The 26,815-nt window shown below is 43.4% G+C and overlaps 1 protein-coding gene across 1 annotated transcript in view; it reads left to right on the top strand.

Moving 5' to 3' along the window:
* LOC144781616 (prospero homeobox protein 1-like) overlaps positions 1–26,815 on the top strand; it is an 88,105-nt gene that overhangs the window by 25,742 nt on the left and 35,548 nt on the right. Inside the window, exon 2 of the mRNA XM_078660560.1 lies at positions 8,378–9,802. Coding sequence (XP_078516686.1) covers positions 8,399–9,802 — 1,404 coding nt within the window. The 5' untranslated portion in view covers positions 8,378–8,398. The remainder of the gene's footprint in view (positions 1–8,377; positions 9,803–26,815) is intronic.

Below are 26,815 nucleotides of genomic sequence, written 5' to 3'. Positions count from 1 at the left end.
CATTTACGAGCTTATAGCTGACAATAATTTGGATATTCTGTTTATCACAGAAACGTGGCTCAGGGAATCCTGCGCACCGGTTGTTGAGCTAGCTGTCCCTAGAGGATATCGCCTGGTCGGGCCGACCGTAATACGGGGAGAGGGGGTGGCACTGCTGTGGTGTTTAAGGAATCTTGGGCATTTGTATGTGTAAAATCCACGAACGTTTTGGAGGGGGAGGCTCTTGATTTCTCCTTCACCTTAACACCCCATTTTACGTTAGGGGGCACTTTGATTTACCACCCCCCCGGGCAGTTGGGGACATTTCTAAAGTCCTTAGGCGAGTCCCTGGCGGAGTGAGTTCTTCGCTTTCCCAAGTTTCTTCTCCTAGGAGACTTCAATATTCATTTAGACTCCCCGGAGGCCCCAGACACATCGGCCCTTCTAGACCTCTAGGGCCTAACTCAGCTGACCCAGCGGGTCTCCAAACCCACTCATTCTCAGGGTCACCTGATAGATCTGGTGTGCTCCAACTTTGTACTAGATGTTAAAGAACCTCTGCTGGTGACTTGGTCCGACCATGCCTTGATCATCTTCTCATGGGCTATGGGCAAGTCGTCCTGCCGCCCACCACCTCCCCCCCGGGCCTTTAGCCCATAAGATCATCAATACTCCAGGGTTGGTGGAGGCCCTGTCTCACTCGCAGGTAGCTCCTGCTGTTGATCTGGAAGGGGCAGTTGACCAATTCAACGCCTGGGTAAGACAAGGGGTCGAATCCACATGCGTGAGTCGCCCTCTCAGCCTTGGTACTCTGCTGTGCTAAAAGAACTGAAGCTGAGTTGCAAGGGGTTGGAGCGCCTCTGGAGGGTGGCTTACTGCCCTTTAGTTAAATCTAAACTACGCTCATCTCAGAGAATATATTACACTGCTGTGAGGAAAGCCAAAAGCGAGTACTTTGCGTCTAGAATCTTGAAGGCTAATAACAACAGCAAAGAGATCTTTTCCATCGTACAAAGCTTTATGTCACCTCGAGCAGAGCTTAAGTCCCTCCCCGTCTCCGCAGGGTGGTGCGAGGAGCTTTCAGTTTTTTTTATTAACAAAATCAAACTTATTGAAGAAGGCTTAGCCTTGTCTACTACCCCCTCGTACTTCTTCCCAGTACCTACGATCTGCTCCCCCCCCCCCCAGCAGGTGTTTTTCTCAGTTCGACCTGGTGGAATTGCCAGATTTTCTCACCATCCTCAAATCGCTAAAATCAGGATCTCCCTCATCCCTGCCCAGCCAGAGTTCTGGCCGGAGTGGCAGATATTGTAGGCATGGAAGTCACGGCCATTGTTAACAGGTCGCTGCAGTCAGCAACGATGCCTAGACAATGGAAACAGGCTAAGCTCCTTCCGCTGCTAAAGAAACCGACGGCGGATCCTCTTATAACGGCAAATTACCGGCCTATTTCCCTGTTACCAGCACTGGCCAGTCTGCGAGAAGGTGGCTTTTCGTCAACTGAATGCATTCGTAGAAACCTCTGGTGCTTTTCACCCAGCTCAGTCGGGCTTCAGATCATATTACAGTACGGAGACTGCTCTGGTGGAGGTGACTGAGGCTATTAGGGAATGTCTGGATAGGGGCGGCAGAGTGGCTCTGATTTTATTGGACCTCTCTGCCGCCTTCGACACGGTACCTCACCAGCTTCTCCTTGCTCGCCTATCGTCCATCGGCCTCTCTGGTTCAGTGTGGTCGTGGCTGGAATCTTTTCTGAACTCCCGTTCCCAGCAAGTCTGGATGCCTACTTTTTCATCTTCGGCCAGAGAGGTTCAGACGGGTGTCCCTCAGGGCTCGACTCTGAGCCCGCTACTTTTCAACATCTATATGACCCCACTGATCTTCCTGGCCGAAGAATTGGGTGCCAAGATTATGGCCTACGCTGACGACACCCAGCTTTTGTTTACCTGGGACGACTCGGATGTATGCACTGATACGGCGCAAAGATACCTAGCCGCCGTGTTTACATGGCTTGCTCAGGCCAAACTAAAATGCAATGAGGGGAAATCAGAAATCATACTACATGGGCAATTTCCCTCTCATTTTACAGAAGCTTTGTGGCCCCCTGATTTCCCCCGACCTCTATCCGAGGGTGGCCCAGCCAAGAATCTAGGCATTTGGTTTGGAGCAGACCTTAGGTTCGCGGAGCACATCAAGAGACTCACGGGCGTCTGCCTCGGGACTCTCAAGTTCTTAGGCAGATTCTTTCCCTTGCTCCCTCAGCCGGGTAAGGGGATGGTCGCTCGGCACTCATCCTATCCCGCCTGGACTATGCCAATGCGCTCTTTCTTGGCATCCCGGCATACCTGGTTAATAAACTACAACTTATCCAGAATGCTGCGACCAGACTCCTTCTTGGCATTTCTAAGAGAACCAGTATAAGATCACAAATGTGCACTCTCCACTGGCTGCCGGTGACCCAGAGGGTACAGTTTAAGGCTCTTGTCTTAGCACACAGAGCCTTACACGACTCTGGTCCCTCCTATATTAGGAAAAGAGTGGCCGTCTACATTCCTTGACTATCCCTAAGGTCGGCTGCCCATCGACTGATGGTAACCCCTTATTTCCGTCGAGCCAGGATGGGCGGCCAGTCCCTTTCGGTTAAAGTAGCCATCCTCTGGAATTCCCTCCCTATAGCGCTGCGCCACATTCAGGACTTAAGATGCTTTAAGAAGCTCCTCAAAACTCACCTTTTTAAGCAGGCCTACTAATTCATTTTTCTTGCCATCTGTTTGATACCGCATCGCGCCAGGATACTCAAGAGTAGTTGTGCGCGCTACAAATTCCCATATAACATAACATATAACACCTGCAACCACCAGCACCACACAAACACCAGCTCCTTGTACGGCCACCCACCATAACCATTTGCCTTTCACAGAGCTGCTGATGGTCCACTGTAGGAGGAATTAAACAGTGCTTTCCCCCATCGTCCTTTATTGAAGAATTAAACTTTGATTTGTCATGTTTAGTCTGCGATATGCATCCTGAAGCCTGGATTTACTTAGAAGACAGTGCCGTTTCATGGCGTCCTCACTTGTATGCCTTTGAAATTCATGTCCTGCTCCTCAGGACTCAGTCAAGAGTTTCTTCCCCCTCCCAGGTCCTTGGTATTTAAACCGGTGACGACAGAGTGTGAAATTCCTGTATTGTATTATAACATTTGTATAGTGCTTACTATCCCTCTGCAGGGCATTGAAGCACTTCCCCATGTAATAGCAAGCTAGCCATGTTGGGTGTATAGCGGTATGGGTAGGGTGTTCTGTTTTTGAACCAGTGGGGGAAGTGTTTCATGTCATGTGTGATAAACCACCGAGGGGCTGTTATCGTGTTAAGAGACACAGTGCATGGCAGTGTGATTGGCAGGGGTATATGAGAGATAAACTAGCAATTTATATTTGTAATAAACACTCACTCACTTAGCCTTCAGGCAGCAGGATGCTGTGTGCCTTTACACGAAAAAGGCGGATAGTCAGAGAGGGCCCAGTGATCCTCAAGGCGACGTGCACCAGGAAGAGATGCTGTTGAATGAGTAAGAGGATACATAAAGGGAAGAGGGGGACTTGTTTTATTTATTTATTTATTTAAAGGCGGGGATACTGCCTCCTGTTGAATGAATCCACCCAGCGATAGAAGAGGAAATGGAAGAGCTGGCAACCTGAGCAGGACCTACGTAAACCTGAAAAGGTCCAGATTGTTCCTGTTCCTGCCAGACCAAAGGAAACCAACATTTTAACAAGGAGTACACAAGAAGTACTTGTGGAAACTCCCAATGGCGGAGAAACACCAGTCAGGTGAGCCTAGTAGGGTTGTGGCTCACATCCCAGGCAGAATAGCACCATACACATGCGAGGGTGGGAGACAAAGCACTTGGTAGGTTGATGTCCTGGCTAGCCAATAGTAAATCTGACAGCCTCATGTCACTCCTACTGGTCTTACCCATTCATGCGACATACATTGTTTTCTTAGATCACAGAGACTCTTGCTCTTTCTAGTTTACATAAGGAGGCAAACTCCTGACCTTCTAGAATTTCGTCCCAGAACCGATTCCACTTTATATATTAGTAGGGCAAGACATTTCAGGGTAAAAATAGACAATGTGGTGAAAGGAGACATACCCAACTTGCAATGTTTCGGCTAAGACAGCGGCATGGCACAGATTTGATGGTTCACATTTTGTTCAGTCTTAGCCTTGCTCTTCATTCCTTTCTGTAGTGGCATAGTGAGCAAAAAAGCTGAACTGGGATGTGGGAAAGACGGATTACTAGTGTCTGAGATTACTTCAGATATTCCACGGTCACTTTTTTGTTTTTCTCAGTACATCAAGCTTTTCCTCCCACAGATAAAAGTAACACTGTTTGCCAGTTCTTCTAGAAAGAGCCAGCCTGTCTTGTTGAAGCAGTACAATGGAGTGAGCATGGGAGACAAGTTTACTAAATCATTGGTAACGCCCAGCTGTTCATATGGGCAGTTTCATTGAGGCGAAAGGTCCTGGTTGGCCCATGAAGATGCCTACACTTGTGTCAGAAAAAAAGACCAGTCAATACGCATATGTTATAGACTCCAAGACTGTTACGAAAATCCCTTGCTTATTGATTTAGGGTAGATTCAACCATCCAGCGTTGGACACCCAAGCTGCACTTCGTTGACCCCAGAAAGTAGGTAACAAGTGATTTGGAAGGAGATGTGGCCCCATAGCTATAGCTGCCACCTTTGAACATGTTGAACCACATTTGAATCCTGGTCTCAGCTCAAAATTCTACGATTCTGGGCAAACCACTTAACTGGCCTGTGCCAAAAAGGGAAAAAAGAGTGTTATACAGTATAGTTCTGCTGTAAAGTGCACCAATGGCCTTGGGCCAGGGGCATTGTGTAAAAAATTGCTAAAAAGTCCTACAAGAACAGGTGAATATCAAATGAGCACAGCCAATAATGAAAATTTGTCATTGCAAGTTCTGACGCAACCATATCATGCCCTCCTTTGAAGCCATAGCTGAGGTACAAACTACAATGTGCTCGATAAGGCATGAAAATGTATCATTTACAATGTATGTTTTTTAAAGTTCATGTACCTGTCATTGCAAAGCAGTAAGTATTTGAGACAATACATAAATAAGCATACAAATAAATAGTGCATGCATATGTAATTATTCAATAATTACTGGTATACCACAAAAACACAATGGAACGCAAAGATTGCTTTAAGAAGCCTAGTGGAGATGATGTCCTTTACATTTGGAACTCAAAAGGTTAATATCAGTGATGACATATCAGGTCAAATGCTCTTATTCATGATATATTATGAAGAGAGTGCCATGGGAAATGAGTGCAGTTTTACATGTTGAGATGTTTTTGATGATGTTATGTTTAGGTCTAACGTTAGCCTAGACATTTTAATTAGACTAAAATTATATATATATACTTACAGGTTCTTTCAGCCACCCCTCTTCATCCATTGGTCTGTCATTGTGTCAATCATGTTTTTCTTCGCCCACTACAGCATACAGCATGGTGCAAAAGGTCTGCCCACTTTAGCCACTGGCTAATTTCACTATGAGTGATGGCATTCTGCTTTATCAAAAGGAGCACCTTCACAGGCAAAGTAGTTCCCTTCAATACCAGGGACTACATTGCCAATGTGTACTTTTTGAGTCACAAAACTGACAAAGATAAACGGCTCATGGTCAACGTCAGACCTAGAGGTTGTTGTAAAAGTGCCTTGAAGCAGCCTCTTGACTGTTGTTGAGTGCTGTATAAAGACAACTAAAGTCACAAATAGAAATAAATATGAAAAGAAGATCTGAAGTGTACTTCAAATGTTGTAAGTCACACATATCAAAGGGTAGCGTTCCATTTAAAATTCTTAAAATGATAAGATTGTGAAACTAAGGAAAGGTAAGCTTAGTTGATACATTGAAACGAGGTTTATTCAATGAGTAACACATTGATAATAACAATCAAAAAATTAAGAGATGGCTTGCAAATTTAGCCTTATTTGTGTGTCCCGATTGCCCGCAATGCCCATGAAATATGCATTTTACTCTAACCCCAGGTGTATAGAAAACCGCCACTGTGCATTACAGCGAGCTGCAGCTCTCCTGTCTTGGACCAATGTCTCAAACTCTCCTCGTCTCACAGTGCTTCCTCCCTCAGACAGGTCTGACCACGACAGTGCTTAATTTGAGCCGGTATCAGCACCGGCCATTAATCATCAACACTGCAGCTTTTCATGAGCACCAGTTAAGAACACAATGATTTCTGGTAGGCACAGGGAGATTAAGTGATTTGCCCAAAATCACAGGATGTTGAGCCGACACCGAGACTCAAACCTAGTTTCCCAGACCTGAAGTCAGCATTTCTAGCCATTATGCCACACCCCCTACCCACTTTCATGTTCTGTTTTAGGCAGTGGTGACAGGAGAAATAAACTGGTACAAGCTGCCTCCTGACAAGAGCCCCAACACTTTTTTTTTTTTACAAATTAACCAGTGGGCCAGGATCAATAACGTGAAAGGTCCTAGCAAAGCAAATTGGTGGAGGGCCCGGGATCTCAGAGCACCTTTAACTTGACATTTGTCGGAGGGGTGGCTATCGGCAGCCACGTCTACTCGATCCAGATGAATGAATAGACACTAAGTGGTGCTGGAACAATTTTCAGAGTAGGGGTGCTGCCATCAGTGTCACGTCACTAAATGCATAGGGATTGTCAAAAATCCAAACGTCACAAAGAACAAGTGTAGCAAGTGTATTCAGCAAGAGAGTGATAAGGGTGTATGTAGCTGCTGCTGGTGCATTTTAAAGCATGGTGTCACAAATATATTACTAAAGCATGGTGTGGTAGAGCACTGTCATGTACAGACTGCACACTTTCTATTGAAATAGCCACAACATGTGAACAAACGCTGACAAAACGATGTAGCGCACAAATGATAATCAGTAGAAATCAAGTTTATCATTTGTGCATCACCAAGTGAAGTGTCTTGATTTGTTTTATCCAATTAAAATCTTTGTTTCCATCACTCTTCAAAATTACAAAAACTAGACTTCATTTTTGCTCTCCTAACTTTTGAAATACTCAAAAAATGTATGCAGTTCATTTACAGGTATTTATATTTTGCTGTGTGTTAGAAAAAATGACATCCTACAGCTTTTCCTTTCACACTCCCGCCACCTCAGCAAGAGTGTCACATTGGTCACTTTATAAAATCCTCTGACTTTTCGGTCAGAGAAAGTAAACACCAATATCCATGGTAAAAGAATAAGCAGCAACGTGTCACAAGACACAGCCTGACACTAGATCTCTTTATCTGAAGCACAGCAGTTGTGACAAGATAAAACAACACTTAAAAACATCTTTATTGATCATTCGTCTTCTGAACTGAAGCATGATTATTATGGGGTTGCTGCAGCACTCCTTGCACCTCTCCTTCCAACACCTATGTAGGCACTGTTGCCGCAGTGACACAGAGTGGCCAGTCTGAGGGTGGAATGTGTAGCAGTGTCATCTAGTAGATAGTCTGAATATGTAACAGGCAGTAGTGACCCAGAGTGGTCAGACTTAGGATAGCAGTTGCAACTGCTGTGTGGGGTCAGGGGAAAGATTTGTTTGTGGGCAGCCCTGAAATGTTTTTCTCAGCGTGGGAACCTTCCATCCTAGGCTGAGCTAACTTGACCATTTGACTGTGTATGCACATATTATTAATTTTCTAGAGCAAACACGAAATATGTTAGGCTGTTGGCGGCGCCAGAAAGAATGACAGAGGTATTAATGTTTGAGCTGAGAGTGTCTCTCTCTCTCTCTCTCTCTCTCTCTCTCTCTCTCTCTCTCTCTCTCTTCTCTCTCTCTCTCTCTCTCTCTCTCTCTGTTTACTTTACCAGAGGAGTCTGTATGGAAAAAATGGTGGCAGTCTCAGTATGGCATGTCCAGCATTGACAGCTAGTGATTAGTCACAGTATGTCACACAGTCATTGACATCTAGAGACCAGTCAGGGTATAGCATTTGTAATGGTGTCCTCTGGTGACCAGTCTGAATATTACATATTTATCAGTGATTGCTAGTTACCAATCAGAGGATGGCATGTGCAGCAAGGCTGCCTAATGGTAATTGAAAGGATGGCCTTACCTGTGGTTCTTGAGTGGTTTCCGGCGAGAATCTGACTGAACTATAAAAAGACAGAGGGCCCTCAGTGATCCATACCATTATACATAATTTACGGCCAAGGGTACGGATATTGGGAGATAGTGTGGTTTAATTTAAATTGACCCGGGGCCTAATTACTGTAATCATTGCTAAAATGGTTGCAAAAGTATGACAATTCATCACATCCGTCTAATCCATGTCTGTGTCCCTTTTTGCAGAAGGTCTGGGACCATCAAATCATGTCCCTCGCTGTTGTGGACCTAAAGGAGGAGTGCCTGGAGGACGAGGAGCTTGAAGGAATGAGTTACACCTACCCGCTCAGCTTCCAGACTAAGGAGACCCCAAGTGGGGACCAGCCTGTTCCATACTCTGACAGAAACATCATCTCCCAGCTCCTGAGGAAGGGTATTGTCAAGACTAGGAATGCAGACACGTCAGAGCCCGGGGACCCTGGCGACCTCTGTCCAACACGCCCGGTACAGGAGTTTTCGCCCCATGGGAGCCTGTTCAAACGCCAACTGGAGTCTGAGGGCTTCTACGAGGAATTCATGAAGGCCAAGAGGGCCAGGGTGGAGAACATTGTATGCAACATCAGCAGCTCCTGCAGCTCTGGATTTCGTAATGGTGGATCCTCTGAGGGGGAAGACCCTGTTGGGAGCAGCTATGAAACCTCTATTCGGGATGCCCCCTCTCGGAAAGCTGAGAGGGGTCAGGAGCGTAGTGAGCTGAAGCTTCAAATGGAGATGATGAGGGGCCAGCTCTTACAGCTACAGGAGAAGCTGTATCGGATGTACGCCGGAATGTCTGAGGACTACAGTGGCGTTGGTATCCCCAGAGAGCGCATTGCACGAGGTGTGTCTAGTGCCAGTGCCACAAGGTCAAGAGATCCAACAGATGGTTCTTGCCACTACCAGGATGCCACGGTTTCAAAAGAGATGCAAAAGTCCCGCCAGTCCAGTGTGATAGAACGAGGAATTCGAATACTGGACTCACAGCCAAAGAGCCTAGCGGAAGCCCTGAAAGAGGAGTTGAGCACTGCAGTCACGCAGGTGGTGGATGCCGTTGTCCAGGCATTTGCCCGGACTGGTGTACAAGAAGTGCCACCTCCCGTTCAGGTTACTAGTTCTCACCGCCTGATGGAACATGGGACTTGCAGCACTGGGACAACTTCCCAACCACCGCAACACTACTTTGGGGCTCTCTCTACCGGCACTTCCTCCGAAGGTGACACAGTCAACTTGGAAGAAGACCAGACGGAAGCTTTGCCCCTGGTGGTCAGGAAGAACCCCACCAACCAGTCTGAGTCCAGTTCCTCTCACCGGCAACACTTGTCACCTCTTGACTTGGAGAAAGGCGGCCTGGTGGTTGCTGCCTTCCCTCCTGTGACACAGTACCCCATGCCAAAGATATCCCACACAGTGCCTCTTGGCCAGCTACACTTTAAGGAAAGGCTACCCATTGAAGCCTTCTGGGAAGGAGTCAGCCTACGGACAAAGCTTTCCTCCAGACACTTGATGCAGCAGGAGTGCCCTCTTTTCCAGCTGTCCGGCTCATCCGAAGGCACATCTTCAGCACATGTTCCAAAACTGGAGAGCAGAGACCCCCATGGCAGCGCAGACACATCGCTGTACAGACCATCTTCTATATCCTTTCTAAAGCATGTTTCACATGTAGAAACAAGCCTGCTTGGTTGTATGTGTGGGTGTGTGGGTAAGTGTGTGTGTCCTCCTATCTCCACAGTGTGTGCAAGCGGGGGATAAGAGCATCAGAGATAAGAAATACATGACCTCATATTGATCTACAAACCTTTCGAAAGTATGTTTGATATTGTACAGTGTGTTAATAGTTATATGTGTATAGACGTATCTAATGTGCTTGTGCATGCACATATGTACACATATACATACAGTATCCATGAAGAAGCAGAGAGTGTAATATCTGAATAATTACCATTCCCGAGTGTGGGCGAGATCATGATATGCGAGGGGCGTAGCCTTTCGTGGCTCATGATACCCTGTTCCCTCCTGGGAACAAATACCATATTGCACTTAGCTCTCTGCATGTATGGTTTATGCCATGCTGTTTTTTTATGAGCAACAGTTATGAACAAAAGTGTTTAGCTAGAATACAAGGGGTTAAATCAGTGGACTGAGATGAAACCACAATCACTGATTCTGGAGTGCACTCTGTAAGGCAATAATTGGTGTTGTCTGAACTTAGTTCAACTCTATTATGGTAATACGACCTTTGCACTGCAGTAGCAAATGTGTGAATCTGTATTTATTAGCATACATGTTCAAATTACATGTTATTGGGCCACATTTATTTTCACTGGCAATTTATTTATGCAATGTCACTGAAACTATACGTGGCCCCAAAATATTAGAGCAAGTGTAGTAATAAATATAGATTCTGATATTTATTACCAGAGTTCAAATGTCAAATCCCATGTTTGTGCCACACTTCAGCTGTGCGTTCTCGGTCACTGTTCAGTGAGATTGTGCTCTGGGTCTCCTTACATACCGCTGTTTATATAAAATACACATGAAAGAACAGCATTATAAAAGCTACTACACGTGCATGTGTTAGAAAGTGACATGCTATTTTTTAGGAAGAAGAGGGGCAGCATGACCCTCACGAGGATTTTCCCCTCGTGAATTACAGCTCATCTCCTCACTCATCAATAATAATGGATTGTACATTGGTACAAAATACCTGGTTTCTGTTTCACCAACAAAGAGGCTGTTGTACTGTAGAGGAGCATGGCTAGAAATAAAAATAAAAGCTGTCACCCTCGCTACTTTTTAGCGCTGTTTGTACTTTCAGCAAGGCAGCTGTACAACATGGCACAGGAAACATTGACAAAGCCAATTACTCTATTTGTCTTTAAAAAAAATTGTTAAGCCATGATTTACAACTGTGTGGCTGCTACAGAACATGGATGAAAGTGAAAAAAACAATACGATGGTACGGCCAGCGTTGACTGTTTCATAGCACTTTTAATTTTCCTTACTTGACTTTTAACCTTGCTGCACAGCAGAAGTGGTGTTGTCCAACATGGCTAAAAAAACATTGACCAAGTCAATAGATTTTAAAAAGACCTATTTACTTTGGCAATGCTTGTTTCACCTAGGGAGCTGTTTACTATCCCTTTCTCTGTTAGGATGGTTTGGTTATTTTTTTTGTCATTTTAACTAGTAACTGATACTCTTACTGTGATAGAGATGGAAGGAGAAGGCCACAGGATTCCACAGGTTTTCTAATATTGATTCAACACTGCTTGCTTTACAAAGTACAATACAAATATCTCAGAATATATGTCTGAACAATGGAAAGTACAATCAAGGAACTTAAATGGGGTGATGTTAATGGCCAGCACCCCAATTCTATACAACACCAATGCCCGTAAATGACACAAGTCTGAGGACATGGAACAAATGAAATAAAAGACTATTCCAGGCTGAAAGTGAGCATGTGAAATCCATTGTTATGGGTAGGACCACTCCACTCGAATTATGTGGCATGGGTTGCTAAATAATGCAGCAGCGTTGAGTAAATTATGTGGCAAGAAAAGGCAAATTACTATTACGTGCCTTAATGATGCGGCACATTTTCTGATAGTATTGGTTAAATATTTTTACATTTGTTAACACTTCTGTACATTGGTTATAATTTATTCGTACCAATATAACTCCCAAATATTGAAATAAGCAACAGAAATCTGCCAATTCAACCTTTGCAAAGGGCTCTCCACTGTGCGGCACCACATGTTGCTGTGTTGACGCCACTCAAATTTATAACACTTTACTCAATTCTACACTACGCCTCTCCAATCTAGTGCACACCATGCCACTATAGTATACAGCATGCCACTAGACTATAACAATTTATTCCATTGTACGCTACATCAATCCACTCCAGGATACTCCTCTTTACTGTATTGCACTCATCTCTCCAATACTCCACTGTATGTTATTCCACTGTACGCCACTTGACTGTAACACACTCCACTGTACCCCACTGTACAACAGTACACTCTATAACAGTACACTGTACAACACTCTCCTCTCCTCCATTGTACCATACCACACTCCATTTAATTTACACTCCACTCGATGACAGTAAACTCTGATTCGGAACAGATTTTTATTAAAAAATAAAACAACATTGAAATTCAAAGAAAATAACATAGGTTAAAGCTTTGTTATAGTTGGGAACACTTTACTTATTCTTTCTATACAAACCAAGCTCACAATGCACAAACATTACACATTTAAAAGTCATAGTTATACCTTCGATTTATACATTATTCACCACCTAATATAACTTTATTTATTCTTTAACTACAATTTAAAGTTACACTACCCACAAATAAAAATGTGAAAGCTTCTACATATACCTTTAATTTACAATTTACACAACAGCTTCAAATTATTATGACTCAAGCACCTGCATGCACAGTGTATTCAACTCAGTAGCCACATTATATTAACTATAACGTGCGCCTTTTCCACGCACTCCTTATACCGTTTTCATATTATCTCACTTATACCATTTAAAATAAGAGTATTTACGTTAATAGTTGTAACATAGCAAACTACATCTTTTTAAAGAATTCAGTGTATGTTAGAGTGTGGAGGTCCAGTTAATGTACTGTGGCTAACAAGATGAACATTTGTTTTTTCTTTGAATATATATATAGTTAGTGAGCAAGGCGGGAGCAAGCCGCCGAAACGCGTCTGAGCAGCAACTGAACATGGAATAAAAACGTTTTGAACTGAGATTCACGGAGTCAGCGCCTTCTTTAAATGGAAAAGTTTGGTGTGGCAAAGAATATATATTTATATATGTATACATACATACATATATAAACTTACCTTATATAATTAGCACCATGCTTGGTAAAGGCATTGTGTGGTATAGGCGGTTTCCTGTACTGCAGGTTGGTACACTTGGGTGTTTTGTTTTGTTTCTATAGCCTACTGTGTCTCTTCTTCAGTGTGTGCTATGTTAATGGTGTACAAAGTAATCCTCTATAGAGATGACCACCTCCCTTGGTTTCATGTGGCTTTGTTTCCTTGAAAAGGTGCGGTAGCCTGCTGTTACTTCACATACAAATTTCTTTCTTTTCCGGTATGACTATTTTTGGTGCTGAATTTTTCTAACGTTCCCTTGTTATAGCAGATAATGAAACGTGATGCTAACAGGTCGAAATAAAATGGTTATGGCTTTGCACAGTGGGGCATATTTACTATATTTTGGTGCAGGGCAACATCGCAAGCCTTCTAGCTGTGCCTCCCTACATCAAAAGAAAAGGGCAAGAATGCGACATATCTACAAGAAACAGTGCTTTCCTGCCCTTTCTGCCGGCATCAGCGCAAAAAATGCAGACAAGCGGCAACTCTATGGTGCAAGGATGTCTGTGTTGTTGGCATGATTATTTTTGTGCACAAAAACAAACAAAGGATGCATTTTTCTCATTCTGTGTGTGCTGCAGAATGCAGCACACATGGAAAGAGGAAAAAACCAGGAGAAATGTAAAAATGTCTCTTTACTCCTGCCTTGGGAAGGCATTTGTTTTGGTGCTGCCCCAGATTTAGGCTATGTTGTAAATCTGGGGCAGTGTATAAAACCATGGTTGTTGCATGGGAACAACTACAGCAACACCTATGGGACGCCCCTCCCACACAGAGTAAGGCATTGCCTTACTCCATATTCACAATGCCATGAAAAGCCACGCTGGGTGGCTTTGCGTGGCCTTGTAAATATGGGCCAGCACACTAAGCCTCCACAGTGTCAAAAAGTGACACACCAGCTGTGTAAAAGTGCAGTAGGGTATGGTCATCATTTAGGGGTTGCCAGGGGTCGCAGTTGCGACCACTAGCTCGCCCTTTGCTAACCCTGGCACTGCCTTTGCAACCCCTGGCCTCAGAGGTGGCAAAATCAATGCGAAGAACATAAGGGTGTTTCGCATTATCAGAGTCTGGCTTTAACCTAGTTTACTATTTACTATTAGTGTAATAAAAAGTGGAGCAGCAAGATCTGGATCTTAACTAATACCTTAGGTGAAAAAAATAAAATGGGTGTAAATGTTTGTTGGGTGCATGCATGCAGATGAGAGTGAGTTTGTGTGAGATAGCGTATATGTGTGAGCATGTGAGATCGTGGGTGTGTGTGTGTCAAAATGAGTAAGTATAAGTCAGTCAGAGTAAGAGTGAGTGACAGAGTGTGAATGAGTGATACAGGTTGAGAGTGAGTGCAAGAGACTGGGTGAAAATGAATGAGTGCAACTGAGTGCTAGTGAGAGAATGAGTGTGAGTAAGTGAATGTTTGTGAATCTGTGTTGTTAGGCATGCAAATCCACTGTTGGACCTGGTATGCTTCTTGCATATAGAAGCACCCTTAGCAAAATGTTGGCACTGGCATACTGAAGACAATACTTGCATATGGGTTACCCACAGAAACATGCTAGTGATGGCACACTGTAGGTACATTTTGGTATGGGTCACCCATGAAACAATGCTAGTGCTGGCCTACTGCAGGAAATCCTTGGCATAGGTAGCACCTGTGGCAAATTGCTGGTGATGAAACGTTGGAGGAAATTCTTGACATATAGGAAGACAACTGTGGCAATGTCATGGGGCCATCCATGACAAAATGTGTCGACAACATATTAGACATAACCTTTGACATAAGGGACCTCCATAGTGCAAGAGAAACAATATTAGGAACATTCTGGCCCTGGCATATTGTACGTAATGTTTGGGCAAAAGGGTCCACCATAGCAAAATGCTGGTCCTAGCAATGGAGGTATTTTTTTGACATAAGGGGGCACCCATATGACATTTAAAAAACATAATTGGGTGAGCTCATGGGGACTGTCAGGTTTCATTAGCTAGGCACACCGTGAAAGGAGTTAATTATTTAGTAGGTGTCTTTTCAGAGCCTATGGTTGTTTAGCAAATTTATGTGAAAATTGTGCATTAAAATTCACTAGTAAAGCAAATGTTTTTGAAGCTTTTCTCAGGGGAGAGAAACTCCCATCCTTCTGTTCTCCCCTAGAAGAATATAGAATATTAATTGTGCAATTATTATGTAACTTCAGCAATGTTAATTATTGTGATGTCACCAGGATTGGGGTAATGCAACACCACTTCTTGAGACAATTCAGGGTCATAGGTCATATGATGTCATCATTAAGGTCAAAGGGTAAATAATGTTACTTCCAGCAAGAGGGAAGAAAGCCATGATTTGGAAACATTTTAGAAACGTTCTAACATGACTTGAACTGCAGTTCTCTGGTCACGGATGAAACAACTATTAACTTTTGTTTTTTTACCCCTGTTATGTTAAAATTATTTATAAAGCGCACTTACACCAGGCGGTTTCATGGCGCTATGAGCGGAAGGACGGTGACAGGGGGGTTACAAGAGTTTTATTCATAGGCTTGTGAGAACAGGAGAGTTTTAAGAAGAGTTCTGAATTGAGTGTAGCTAAGTACCGATCTCAGCTCGGTTGGGAGGGAATTACAAAAACGAGGAGCCAGAGAAGAAAACCTGAGACCACCAGGTTTTTTGCGTTTGAAGGTGGGGATAGTGAGCAAGTTAAGGTGGGAGGAGCGGAGTTCACGTGAGGGAACATATCGGTGGATCCTGGAGGAGATAAAGGCAGGGCCATGACCAGCGAGGGCTTTGAAGATGGTACAGCCCAATTTAAATACACAACGTTTTGCTACCGGGAGCCAATGAAGGCTCTTCATCAGGGGGCTAACGTGTTGATGCTTGGGTTGGCGGAAAATGAGCCTAGCTGCTTGGTTTTGTACGAGCTGTAGGCGATGAAGCTGGTATGCTGGAATGCCAACATAGAGTGCATTTGCATAATCAATGCGGGAGGTGACCAGGGCCAGGGTGACAAGGGTGAGGGCCTCAGTGGTCAAGAACCTGCAGATCTTCCGAATTCTGCGAAGGTGAAAGAAACAGGAGGATACTACTGCATTGATTTGTGGCTTTAAGGACAAATCACTGCAGATAATAACCCCAAGACTTTTTACAGAATCCGCTGGGCGGGGAGGACTGCCCAGAGGTGAAGGCCAAAAGCTGGAGTTCCAGGGGTTGGCAGCGCCTCCAGTCACTATGAGCTCCGTTTTATCGGGATTAAGTTTTAGTTGGTTGGTATACATACATTCACTGATGGAGTCATGGTGGATTGGAAGCTGGTAACTGATGTGTTGGAAGAGTCCATGTTGAACACCAACTGGAGATCGTCGGCGTAGTTTAAGGTTATGGCTGGGCTGTTGCGTAAAGACACAATCAAGGGTTGCATATATAGGTTGAACAAGAGGGGCGATAAAGCAGAGCCCTCGGGGACCCCACAGGTCAGTCTAGTTTTTTCTGCCGAGAAGTTGGCCAGATGGACAGCCTGGAAGCGCTTATGTAGAAAGGAGGAGATCCATTTAAGGGCCAGACCCTGGATGCCGGCATTACTGACACAGTCGATCAGAAGTTCGTGATCGACCGTGTCAAAAGCAGCTGACAGATCTAAAAGCACCAGGGCCTGGGTGATGTTTTTATCTGCTCCTCTCCTAAGCTTGTCCATGACTGCCAGGATGACTGACTCCGTGGAGTGTGCTGGCCTGAAGCCCGCCTGTCGGGGGTCGATAAACTGGGAATGCTCAGTAAATGAGCTGAGGCAGTTCGTGATGTGAGCCTCTAGTATCTTGCTAAAATAGGGGAGCAAGGAGATTGGACGAAAATTGCTCAGCACCGATGGATCAGCATTAGGTTTTTTCAATATTGGGATGATTACGGTGCTTTTAAAGGTGTCCGGAACGATGCCTAGTTTGAGGGAGTTGTTAAGGAGTGACAGTGGCGGATCAGGGCAGTTAAAAAATGCCTCTTTCAAAATGTGGGTGGGGGGGCAATAGTCATTGGGGGAGCCAGATCCCACCTTTTTTAGAAGAGCCAGAAACTCTTCTCTGGAGATCAGGGGAATTTGGTCAAGCGTGAAGGGGTTTTTGCATGGTATAGGGAGAGTGGTAGGGGAAGTGGGGGTAGGGATGTTGTTCTTGATAGAGGTGATTTTGTCGATGAAGAATGAATTCAGTGAATTACATAATATTTGTGAAGGGACAGATTTAGCGATCACCCTGTCGGGTTGCGCAGGCTCATTGACTATTGCAAAAATGTCTTTGGCTTTCGTGGATGAGTTAGTGATTTTTGAAGAAAAGTAAGCAGTTTTGGTCTGAAGGATGGAATCTTTATAATTTTTTAGCAAGGCTACATACACCGCTCTCTCCTCGAGTGTAAAAGCTCGCCGCCATCGGCGCTCTTATACCGATAACACTTGTGCTCCTAAAGCAGAACCTGGTGTCTCACTCGTGAGGGCTTTGGGATGGCAACCTCGTGAGTCATTCTCCACGGCAACACCTACAACTATTAATTCTAATAAGCAAGTAAGCAAGATGCAATTCCAAGCCCAAACACTGTATCGTGAACACAGCCTGTGAAAATACAACAGATTTATGCTGCAAAACTATAGTATTAAAATGAGTATTAATGTGTGTGTCGTAGCTACTGCTCGAAATTTTTGCCAACTATGGTATAAAAGAAATCCAACAAAAGTTACAAGCTCATTTAAATCTGGGGGTTGACACAAGAGGGCAATTCCTGACTGCTTTAAGCATTCTGGGAAATGGAAATGTGTAAAGAAGCATTCCTATTTCCTCTTTAAAATATGGACCTCAAAATGTATTTGGTGGCATCTGGTCAGTTTAACGCCTTAACTGCAGCCGTTATTTCGGTGCCGTGTGGGTGTTCTAAAAGGTGGGCGGGCCGCGTCGGCCGTTGGCCGACAATAGCACTAGCGAGGTAGTGCTGCCGCAACGGGTTAATACTAGCATAGATATGTAAATGCAATTTCATGTTAACCTCTCAGTTATTTGTAAACGTGCTAAGAAGTTGCTCAAGGGGGTGGCGAAGCCCTACAAAAAGTTGCCATCACTACCCCTATGGTGAAAATCTGGCTAAGAATATCGGTGAAACAAAGGCAAATTGAATACAAACACCAACTATATCCTTTGATTGTGAACTATCTCTGTGATTAAGAGAGCACTACAATTTTATCTGACCCATTTAAAAACAAGACACAGTCCGATATGATATAGAACAATTGTTATAAAATAACAGCAATTGAAGTTGAATGTTTGTTTTACCACTATATATTGCAGGTTTTGAATCTCAATGTCAGCAAGAACACCACTTGTCATGACCGTGATGCGATGTTATGGCACAGGAACAATTAAAAAAACAACACAGAGCAAATGATGTAAAAGCAACAACAGAATCTGGCCAGAATAACATTAACAAGAAAAAATAAACCAGATGACGGAAAAAAGCGATTTGCCCACGACCATGAGTTCTTATCTAACAGGAAAGCTATCAAAAGAACAATGACACCCTTACCCCATGGAGAGAGCAATCTGCATTCCTTTTTCCTATAAACGCTCTAACTTTGAAGTCAGCCTAAAACAAACACCAGCCTCCCAAACTTGTTAGAACCATGATCCACATTTTAGCATGACCAACTTTTGGTAGAGCATTGTTATTTGCAGACAGCACAATTTCCATTGAAATGGTCACTACATTTGCACAGACGTATAGTTTTATAGATAAAATATATCAGTTGTATAGATACAAAATATATTGCACACAAATGATAATGTGTGAAAGTCCGGTTTCAGTGAATATTTATTATTTGTGCATCACCAAGTAAAGCATTTTGATTTGTTCTGATTCTTCTAATATCTTTATTTCCATCACACTTCCGAATTACACAAAAATGTACTTAATTTTGAATTCCTAACTGCTGAATGTGTACAGTTCATTTACAGGTATTTACTTTTTGTTGTGTGTGAGTAAAAAATAACACCCTCCAGCTTTCCTTTTACGATTCGTGCACATCAGCAGAATTGTCATATATGCCTGCAGACAATGTAGATTCAACTCCTATCATTTTGGAAGAAAACGTCTCAGGGTTCTCTTAGAAAAGATTGAAACCACATCATGATGAGTGGCCACCTTACTCTATTTCATTTCAGACACTGTATCCAATCCTGACCTTCTCTTATTCAAATAAATAGTCATGTAATCCATTTTATTTTCTTACTCTGACTGCAGTGAGAGGAGTTCATAAACACCAGTCTCTGTGTTAAAAATTAAGCAGCTAAAGACAGAGCCTGACATTTGATATAGCTCAGCGTTTATAAGTACGACCATGGGTTAGGGATCCGCTTGTATGCAGCTTAATGTTGCCTCCCTGTAATTTTCTGGCTCACTATTGTGAATTTAATAGCCTTCTCGTGGCGGTTACTTTGATTCAAAATTCCAGCTATAGGGAGATATGTACTAGTAAAGTACAGTCTTTCAGCACCCTGTCACAGTGATGTCATCAATGATGTCATTTGAGATGTCATGAGTGGTGTTATAAATGATGTGATAGAATGTATGAGTGATGTCATATGTGAGGTCATAAGCAGTGTATGGCGGGGGCTCAAGTTATAGTTAGCTCTACTAACTATATCTGGTGAATTTCTGTGTTTTATTAATTAGTTAAAAACATTAATGTTGTCACTGACTAATTCACCTAAATATAATGTTACTTTAACGTTCGTTTTTTTCAGTGAATTATTAAGGTTTTTTAAAAAAATACATCTTTTCATCACACCTAACTAAAACAGAACTTTAACCTATGTTTTTTTCACTGAATTTTTTAAACGTAATATTTACCATATGTGAAGCCAACCTCCTGCTGTCATCGGCCTTTGGCTCTGCCCAGCGTGGGGTTGGCCACAGGGCTTATGTATTTTCAAGGGAAGGGCGGCCACATGGCCCTCCTCCTTGAGCCAGGACATACAGCCAATCCCCAACATGCAGCTAACCCCAAGCTGCGCACAGCTTTTGAAGTTTTGAAAATGCTCAAGTCAAGAGAGAGCAAACACAGGTATCCATGCCCGAGGATATAGCTTTTTTTAAAAAAAAACCTTTATTGATAAACAGTTTGCACTTCGAGTTACAGTCTGTACTGGCGGGAGGTACGCAATCGCAAAGAGAAACACATCTGTTACATACATCACATGAGCCACCATACCCGAGGATATAGCTTGCTTCTTACACCCTTCCTGTGTTTCTGTCAGTCTCATATGCTGCTTGCTCTTGCTCTCTATTGTCCTTCCCACCCTGGACTCACTCTCTTTGTTCTTCGCTCCATTGTGTGTTTTTGCCCCGCTCTGTGTTTCTCTCTTCCATAACCCCCACTGTTTATCTCTCCCTCTTGTGCTGACTCCCTCCTCCTTGCCTCACCTGCTCCTACTTTGCCCCTCACCACCGTGGGTCTTTTTTTGATCATTTCAACAAACAATTCTTAATTTTTTTATTGACTATTTAAAGGGGTGCCACTATTTTGGACTGATAAATAAAAATACAAAGCAAATGTTACCTGGATCATTCCACTGGTCTTCATATATCAATATGTGTTTACGTACCAGAGGGATGGCACGACCGCAGGTAGTTGTGGCATCATTCCACTTTTTTTTTAACCGATACGCCACAACATAAAAAAAAAGTTTTTGTTTACACTGTACAGCTTTGCCAAAAGGCATTGGCAAAGCCATTAGAAAAAAATAAGCACTAGCAGTTAGGGCCATTAGATGTAATACTAGTGTATACTTGCAGTCGTTATCTAATATCTCTATGCTAAACTTTTCATGACCCCACTGCTTCAAAGTCACAAATAATCCAAACACCGATACACACCAATGAAAAGGAGCATACAATTACTTAATCTCTAAAGCTTAATTCAAAGCAAGTGAGACACAAAACAAATAGCATCCATTGATATTCCTCAGGTGTCTTGCATGTCAATTTTCAAATCTGCTTTATTGAAGTTTAATACATTAGCAAATCAGCCCAGCCAATGAATTTCGTCCATGCGGACTTCATCAGGGTTGGGTATTTTTTCAGAGAATACTATGTCTCAGTGTAGGAGAAAATAAGATAGCAGATGTCCACACAAATGATCCAGTTCAAATATTTAGAGTGGTGTAGTACCCTCTTGTTTAATCTAATGTTAAGTAATTTGGAGCTCTACCGGTAATTGGTTGTGGCTACCTTGTCCCCTAAATGGTCTTACAATCGTTTTCATGGGGAGGTTTGTGGACCTTATTTTGCATCTATGGACTTCAAATGGCAGCTGGATCTAAATTGTTCCTCCTTTGTTAAAGGAACGCCCAGGACTGGAGACTAGTATCGCTGATGACAGTAAGTCATCTAGAAGTCTCAATTTTCTCTTGGAAGGGCCAAATATACTGGTGTGTTTGCAGCATTTACACTTAATTTTCTGAAGTGGGTCTTGGCGCACTTTCTCTACTTTAAATACCATTCATGGAGCGCACCAACAACTAGGACCAGGAGTGATGTCGTCCAAGTGTGGACCTTTGTGCTCCCTGACAGCAGCCGTCACTCTCTTAGACTCAGTAGCAGGTAATAAACATTTTAATAAATATGACAGACAAAGGTAGTAGGTTCAAAGCTTTATATGAGTTTAATAATGCAGGTTACAAATTATCATTAAAGCTATTTAGCAGCAAGTATACAAGTCATAAGTAAAAGTACTCAGTACAGCGCTAAGTGAAATCTGGCATAGATTGTCCTGCTAAGAGTGGGGTAAGGGCATATGAATCTTGCCCTTGAAATCTGCATACTTTTTTGTAGGACTTTAAACGAAGATAGATAGAGATTCTACATGAGTATAGGTTTCTCAGGATATGCACCAAAAGAAAGCAAGCAACAAAAAAACAATTTACTACAGAATACATTTGAAGATTCTGTCATGGGAGCATTACATTGAACGTGCAGACATTCTCAGTTAGTCAGTCCAATAGATACATTGTGTGCAAATAGCCTAGGTTGAGTTGAGGCGTCCTTGCAACATAGCACAGAGGTCTTTGAGAATGGTTTCCAGTTTATTAGTGTGTATCTTGCTATTCTGTACCAAAGAATTCCAAGTCCTAGAAACCTGTACGCCTAGGAGGAGGGGCAGGAGAGGATCAGCAGTGCTCAAAAGCACATCCTGACCCCGCGGTACAGAACGCTGTGTGCATCAAGGTACTCCAAGTCCCAGAACCCAGCGCGCCTAGGAGGAGGGGCAGGAGAGGACAAGCAGTGCTTCAAAAGCAGACTGTGACCCCCGCGGCGTATGACACATGCGGGCAAAGCTTGAGTCAAGGGCTGGCCCTTCCATGCCTGTCAGAGCCAGGAAGAGGATTGGCTGGGCCACCTCCCTACTATCGTCTATTTCAACATCAAGTATGGTCTGACTGTGACTTCATGGGTGATCCCATGCAGTACCTCTTTGTTATTGTTATTGTTAATTTTGACTTGTAGAGCGCTTAATACCTGCAGGTCTCTAAGCCTTTGTTAACCTTGCTGACCCACCTCTGGCCTTCTGCGTGTATCTGTGAGTATTCATTGTCACTTACTGCTACCATATGAACGAGTTCTCAACTTTTCTCAAGTTCTCTATGTAACTAGTAACATGGGTAAACAAAAAATGTCCCCTGTGCCAAGCGCAACGAAACGCCAGTGCAATGGATATAACATACTAACTTACCTTACATCTGCAGTTGGGGCAATAACCAACAAAATAATTTCTGTTAAAGAGGAGCCGGGTTTAGGTGCTTCTACTGATATTCAACCCCCAAATATTTCAGGCGTTAGGTGCTTACTAGCAAAAAAGAAGTAAGTTGGTAGTGTTGGTGTGCCTTAATGTTCTGCATTGTCTCTTGAGCTTGTGGGCGACTTACTCGCTAGTCATTTCAGCAAATAGGAAAACCTGATTATAACTTCCTTTGCAGTGGTCCAGGTTGGAGGCCCCTCTCACTAAGCAAGCAGAAGCACCACAACCCACCCAACAAGCCTGGGGGGGGGGGGGGGGGGGGGCAGCGATTAACGCTCACCATCCAATCCAAGATCTCTGCAGGATTGGGAACCAATGGTGGAGTGCCGTCTGCCCACCCTGTCTGCCCAGCCAGCTGCTCCACGACAAGCAGATTCTGCTCACAAGGATGCGTTTAACAGTGCTGCTGTGTCTGGCCCCTGTGGAGGAGGCGATGTGCCTAACCATGATCAGGGTCCCCCCGAAGGAGCGGTTCCCGAGAGGAGGCTGCCCTTTCCATCTTGTAACAGTGGCAGTGGGAATTTTAATTTTATTCGCCATAATCTTGATGTACTACCTGCTGCCACATTAATGTAATTGTTCTTACTAATGTGCCTCCCTCAAACTGGGGGCGACTGAACACTTTCCGCAACTCAGAAATTAAAATAGGTCATTGGTTAGAGGGGCGTCTAAGAAAAAACCTGAACCTGCACATTTCCATCAGTATGGCACGAAGAAGCAACTGGCCAGGCAAGCAACCCAAGACTATGGTCTGGGACTATGTTGTCGTGAATTTCAACAATTCTGATGTTCCGGGCCATCTTTTGATGGACTTTTCAACCTGTGCATACCTTGTGTCCGTGTCTTACCCCTGCCTTTGGGTTATTTTCACAGGCCTGTAACTAACTCACCCATTGCCTTTATTTGCCCCAATCATCCATCCATTCATTAGGCAGGTCCTGTCAACAGAAATCCAACACGGGAAATAACCGTTACAATGCAACCATTACATCGCACTACACTTACAACGCAGGCATTACATCGCAACATCCTTTACAAATCATGACACTACAACGCAGGCATTACAACGCATACCATTACAACACATGACACTACATCGCATGTCACTACAACGCAGGCATTACAACTCATACCATTGGAGTTAAAATAGTAACCCCTACATTATCCAACACTTACCCTACTGTTGCACCCACTGGAGTTATAATAGTAATTTTTACCCCTATACTATCCAATACTTACCTTAAATGCAATGTAATGGCATGCGTTGTAAATGTAGTATGCGATGTTTGGAATGCGTTACAAAGGTAGTTTTTTAAAATGCGATGTACTGTCATGTGATGTAGTGTAATGCGTTGTAGTGGATGTTGCGATGTAAAAACTGCGTGACCCTCTGAACTTGCTAGATGACAATGATTGACTATCCTATAGTACCCCTTCTAATTATAGCTCTGTTGATGTTGGGGGCCCCAGGGATCTGCGGACCAAAGTGGACTTAGTTATTTTAATTTGGAACATAGCAAGGGTTGCTAAAAACTTTGATGATGTGTGATGGCTCTCTTTATTGAGAATACATAACATTATATGCCTGCAAGAGACTTTGGAGACAACTAATTATTTATGATTGGAGAGCAGCAAGGACGTTGTTGTTCCAGCAGCAAGTTCTAGTTCAGGAAGAGCCAAAGGGGGATTTACAGTCTTTATCTCTTTGAGCCTAAACCGTTGCCCCAAGCAACAGGCTCTTCTTCGTATTTACTTGCTGTTTGACTTTCCTTTCATAATTCTGATACTATTTTACTTGTCAATTTCTATAATGCAATCCCGACCACATCTGGAAAATCAGAGAAGGTTTTTTGGACGTTCTGTCAAAGGCAGCCTTTCAATTGTGTTAGTGGGTGATTTTAATACCCACTTATGTGATTCTTGCCCTAAGCATGATGCATGTACTTGGTCACCTCTTCCGCCTGTCACTCAGCATTTAAGACATTACCCCTTGCAACCGGGTGAGCCTTTAAACGCGATTCTAAGCGGTTTAAATTTGATTTTGGTAGAGATTGCAAAAGTAAATAACCATTTTATTTCTAACATCCCTACATTCTCTGGGAGGGGTTGTCACTCTTATCGATTTTATTTCTCTCTCCTCTAGTTTTGTATCTTTACTTCTGAACTTTGAAGTAGTCTGGGAACTCAGGGTGTGACTTTAAGTGGCTTTGTAAATATGGGCAAGCCCATTGTGCTGCCGGTGCATCAAAAACAGCGACACACTGGCGGTGCAATGGGTTTGTAAATAAGGGCCCTAAGTGGTTAACATTCTAACATTTTAAGTGAACATGAGTAAACATGTTTACTTAAAATATTGAAATACAACTTTGTATGTGTATATAGATGTGCATATACACAGATGTGTACACAAATATATGTAGAGCCATAGTTAAACATTTTAAGCAAATGTGTGTGTGTGTGTGTGTGTACACGCACACACACAGACATGCATGTTCACAAAGTCTTTACGATTGCCCTTTGCAGGTTGTCCACCAGGTTTATTTTTAGCTGATTGTGTGCCCCCAGTCCTTTAAGTTGGCAGGTACTATCAGGTACCTGCACTTCTTTAATATAGAAGGGATACTACCAACACTTCTGATCTTCTGCTCCCATGCCTCTCCTCATTGCTCTTCTGCTCCTGGCACTGCAATCTCCATGAGCACAGGCTCCCAGACTCCCCACGCAATCCCAGCACGTCTGTCATGCTATCACCCAGCATAAGAGAAGAGCTGGAATTGGGCAGAGCAAGGCGGTTTCACGCTCCAGCAGGGCCTGGGACCCTTTTTTCCTGAACACTGCTGATATTACCAAGGAACAGCCTGGAGATATCCAAGTGCGCACGTCGGTTTGGCTGTCTTAAGATGGCCAGCCAAACCGACATGCACACTTTCAGGGCCTACCACTCCTCCTCCCCCTACTTCTGAGGCTGTGACATGGCCCCACCCTGCCCTAGACTCAGCAGGCTGGAAGTGAAAAATAAGATAATAAAATAGTTTTATTGTCATTTTATTTTTCTTCTTTCTGCTGCCTTTCAGCAGTGGGGCGACACTCCCCCACCATAGCGTAGGAGCCGCCACTGGCTGAGTATGCTTCTCCGTGCCATTCCAAATCTGAGTAACAGTACTGTATCCAACACACTGCATAAAAGCCATCACTGGTAATAATTAATTCATCCACTGTTAAGGCATGTGTAAGGTCCTAGTATTTAAGGCTTAAGACTCATGTATCTTTAATCGTTTTAACTGTGGCAGAAAATGAAACTGAGGCAGTACGGGTTGACACCTTATGTCCAAGATTACACACTGCTTTCTGATGTGTCCGAGTAGAGCCAACAACACAACAATGTAGCCACTACAACTCATCTTCTCTTTAAAGACTAGAAATATGGGTATGATATTGCTTAAAATAAATTGATTACATTGATGGGGCTAAGTGCATTTCTGGGCTAACTCATGTTTACAACTGAAATTGGATTCCAAATGGGGAAGCATTCGCACATGCACCAGTCGTGTACCTCACACTATTTGCCCACAAGATTTGAGCATGTGAAACTTGACAACATTCTGTTGTCAGATAGCACAGCATTGCTTGCATTTGTAATCAGGGCCAAAGGATTACCCAATAATCTCTGTTTTATTGATATGATAATTTATAATGAAGAACGGTTTGTGTGCCATTTCTAAAAGATGAGCAGAGGTATTCACTTTAAAGGGGAATCATAGACATTTTTCTAATGGTTCTGCTCTTAATCTTTCTTGTGCTTCAACTAGGGGTCCTCATGTTTAATTTGAGAGTATTCTGGACAGAGAAGTGACAGTATTGGTAAAACCCAACCCCTCTCGTGGAATTAGAGCTGGACCCCAACAAAGTCATCTGTAGGGATTGCT

The sequence above is a fragment of the Lissotriton helveticus genome, chromosome 9 (assembly GCF_964261635.1).
Source record: "Lissotriton helveticus chromosome 9, aLisHel1.1, whole genome shotgun sequence".
NCBI lineage: Eukaryota > Metazoa > Chordata > Amphibia > Caudata > Salamandridae > Lissotriton > Lissotriton helveticus.
Note: the sequence above shows the minus strand (reverse complement) of the source record. Positions and strands in the feature narration are given on the sequence as shown.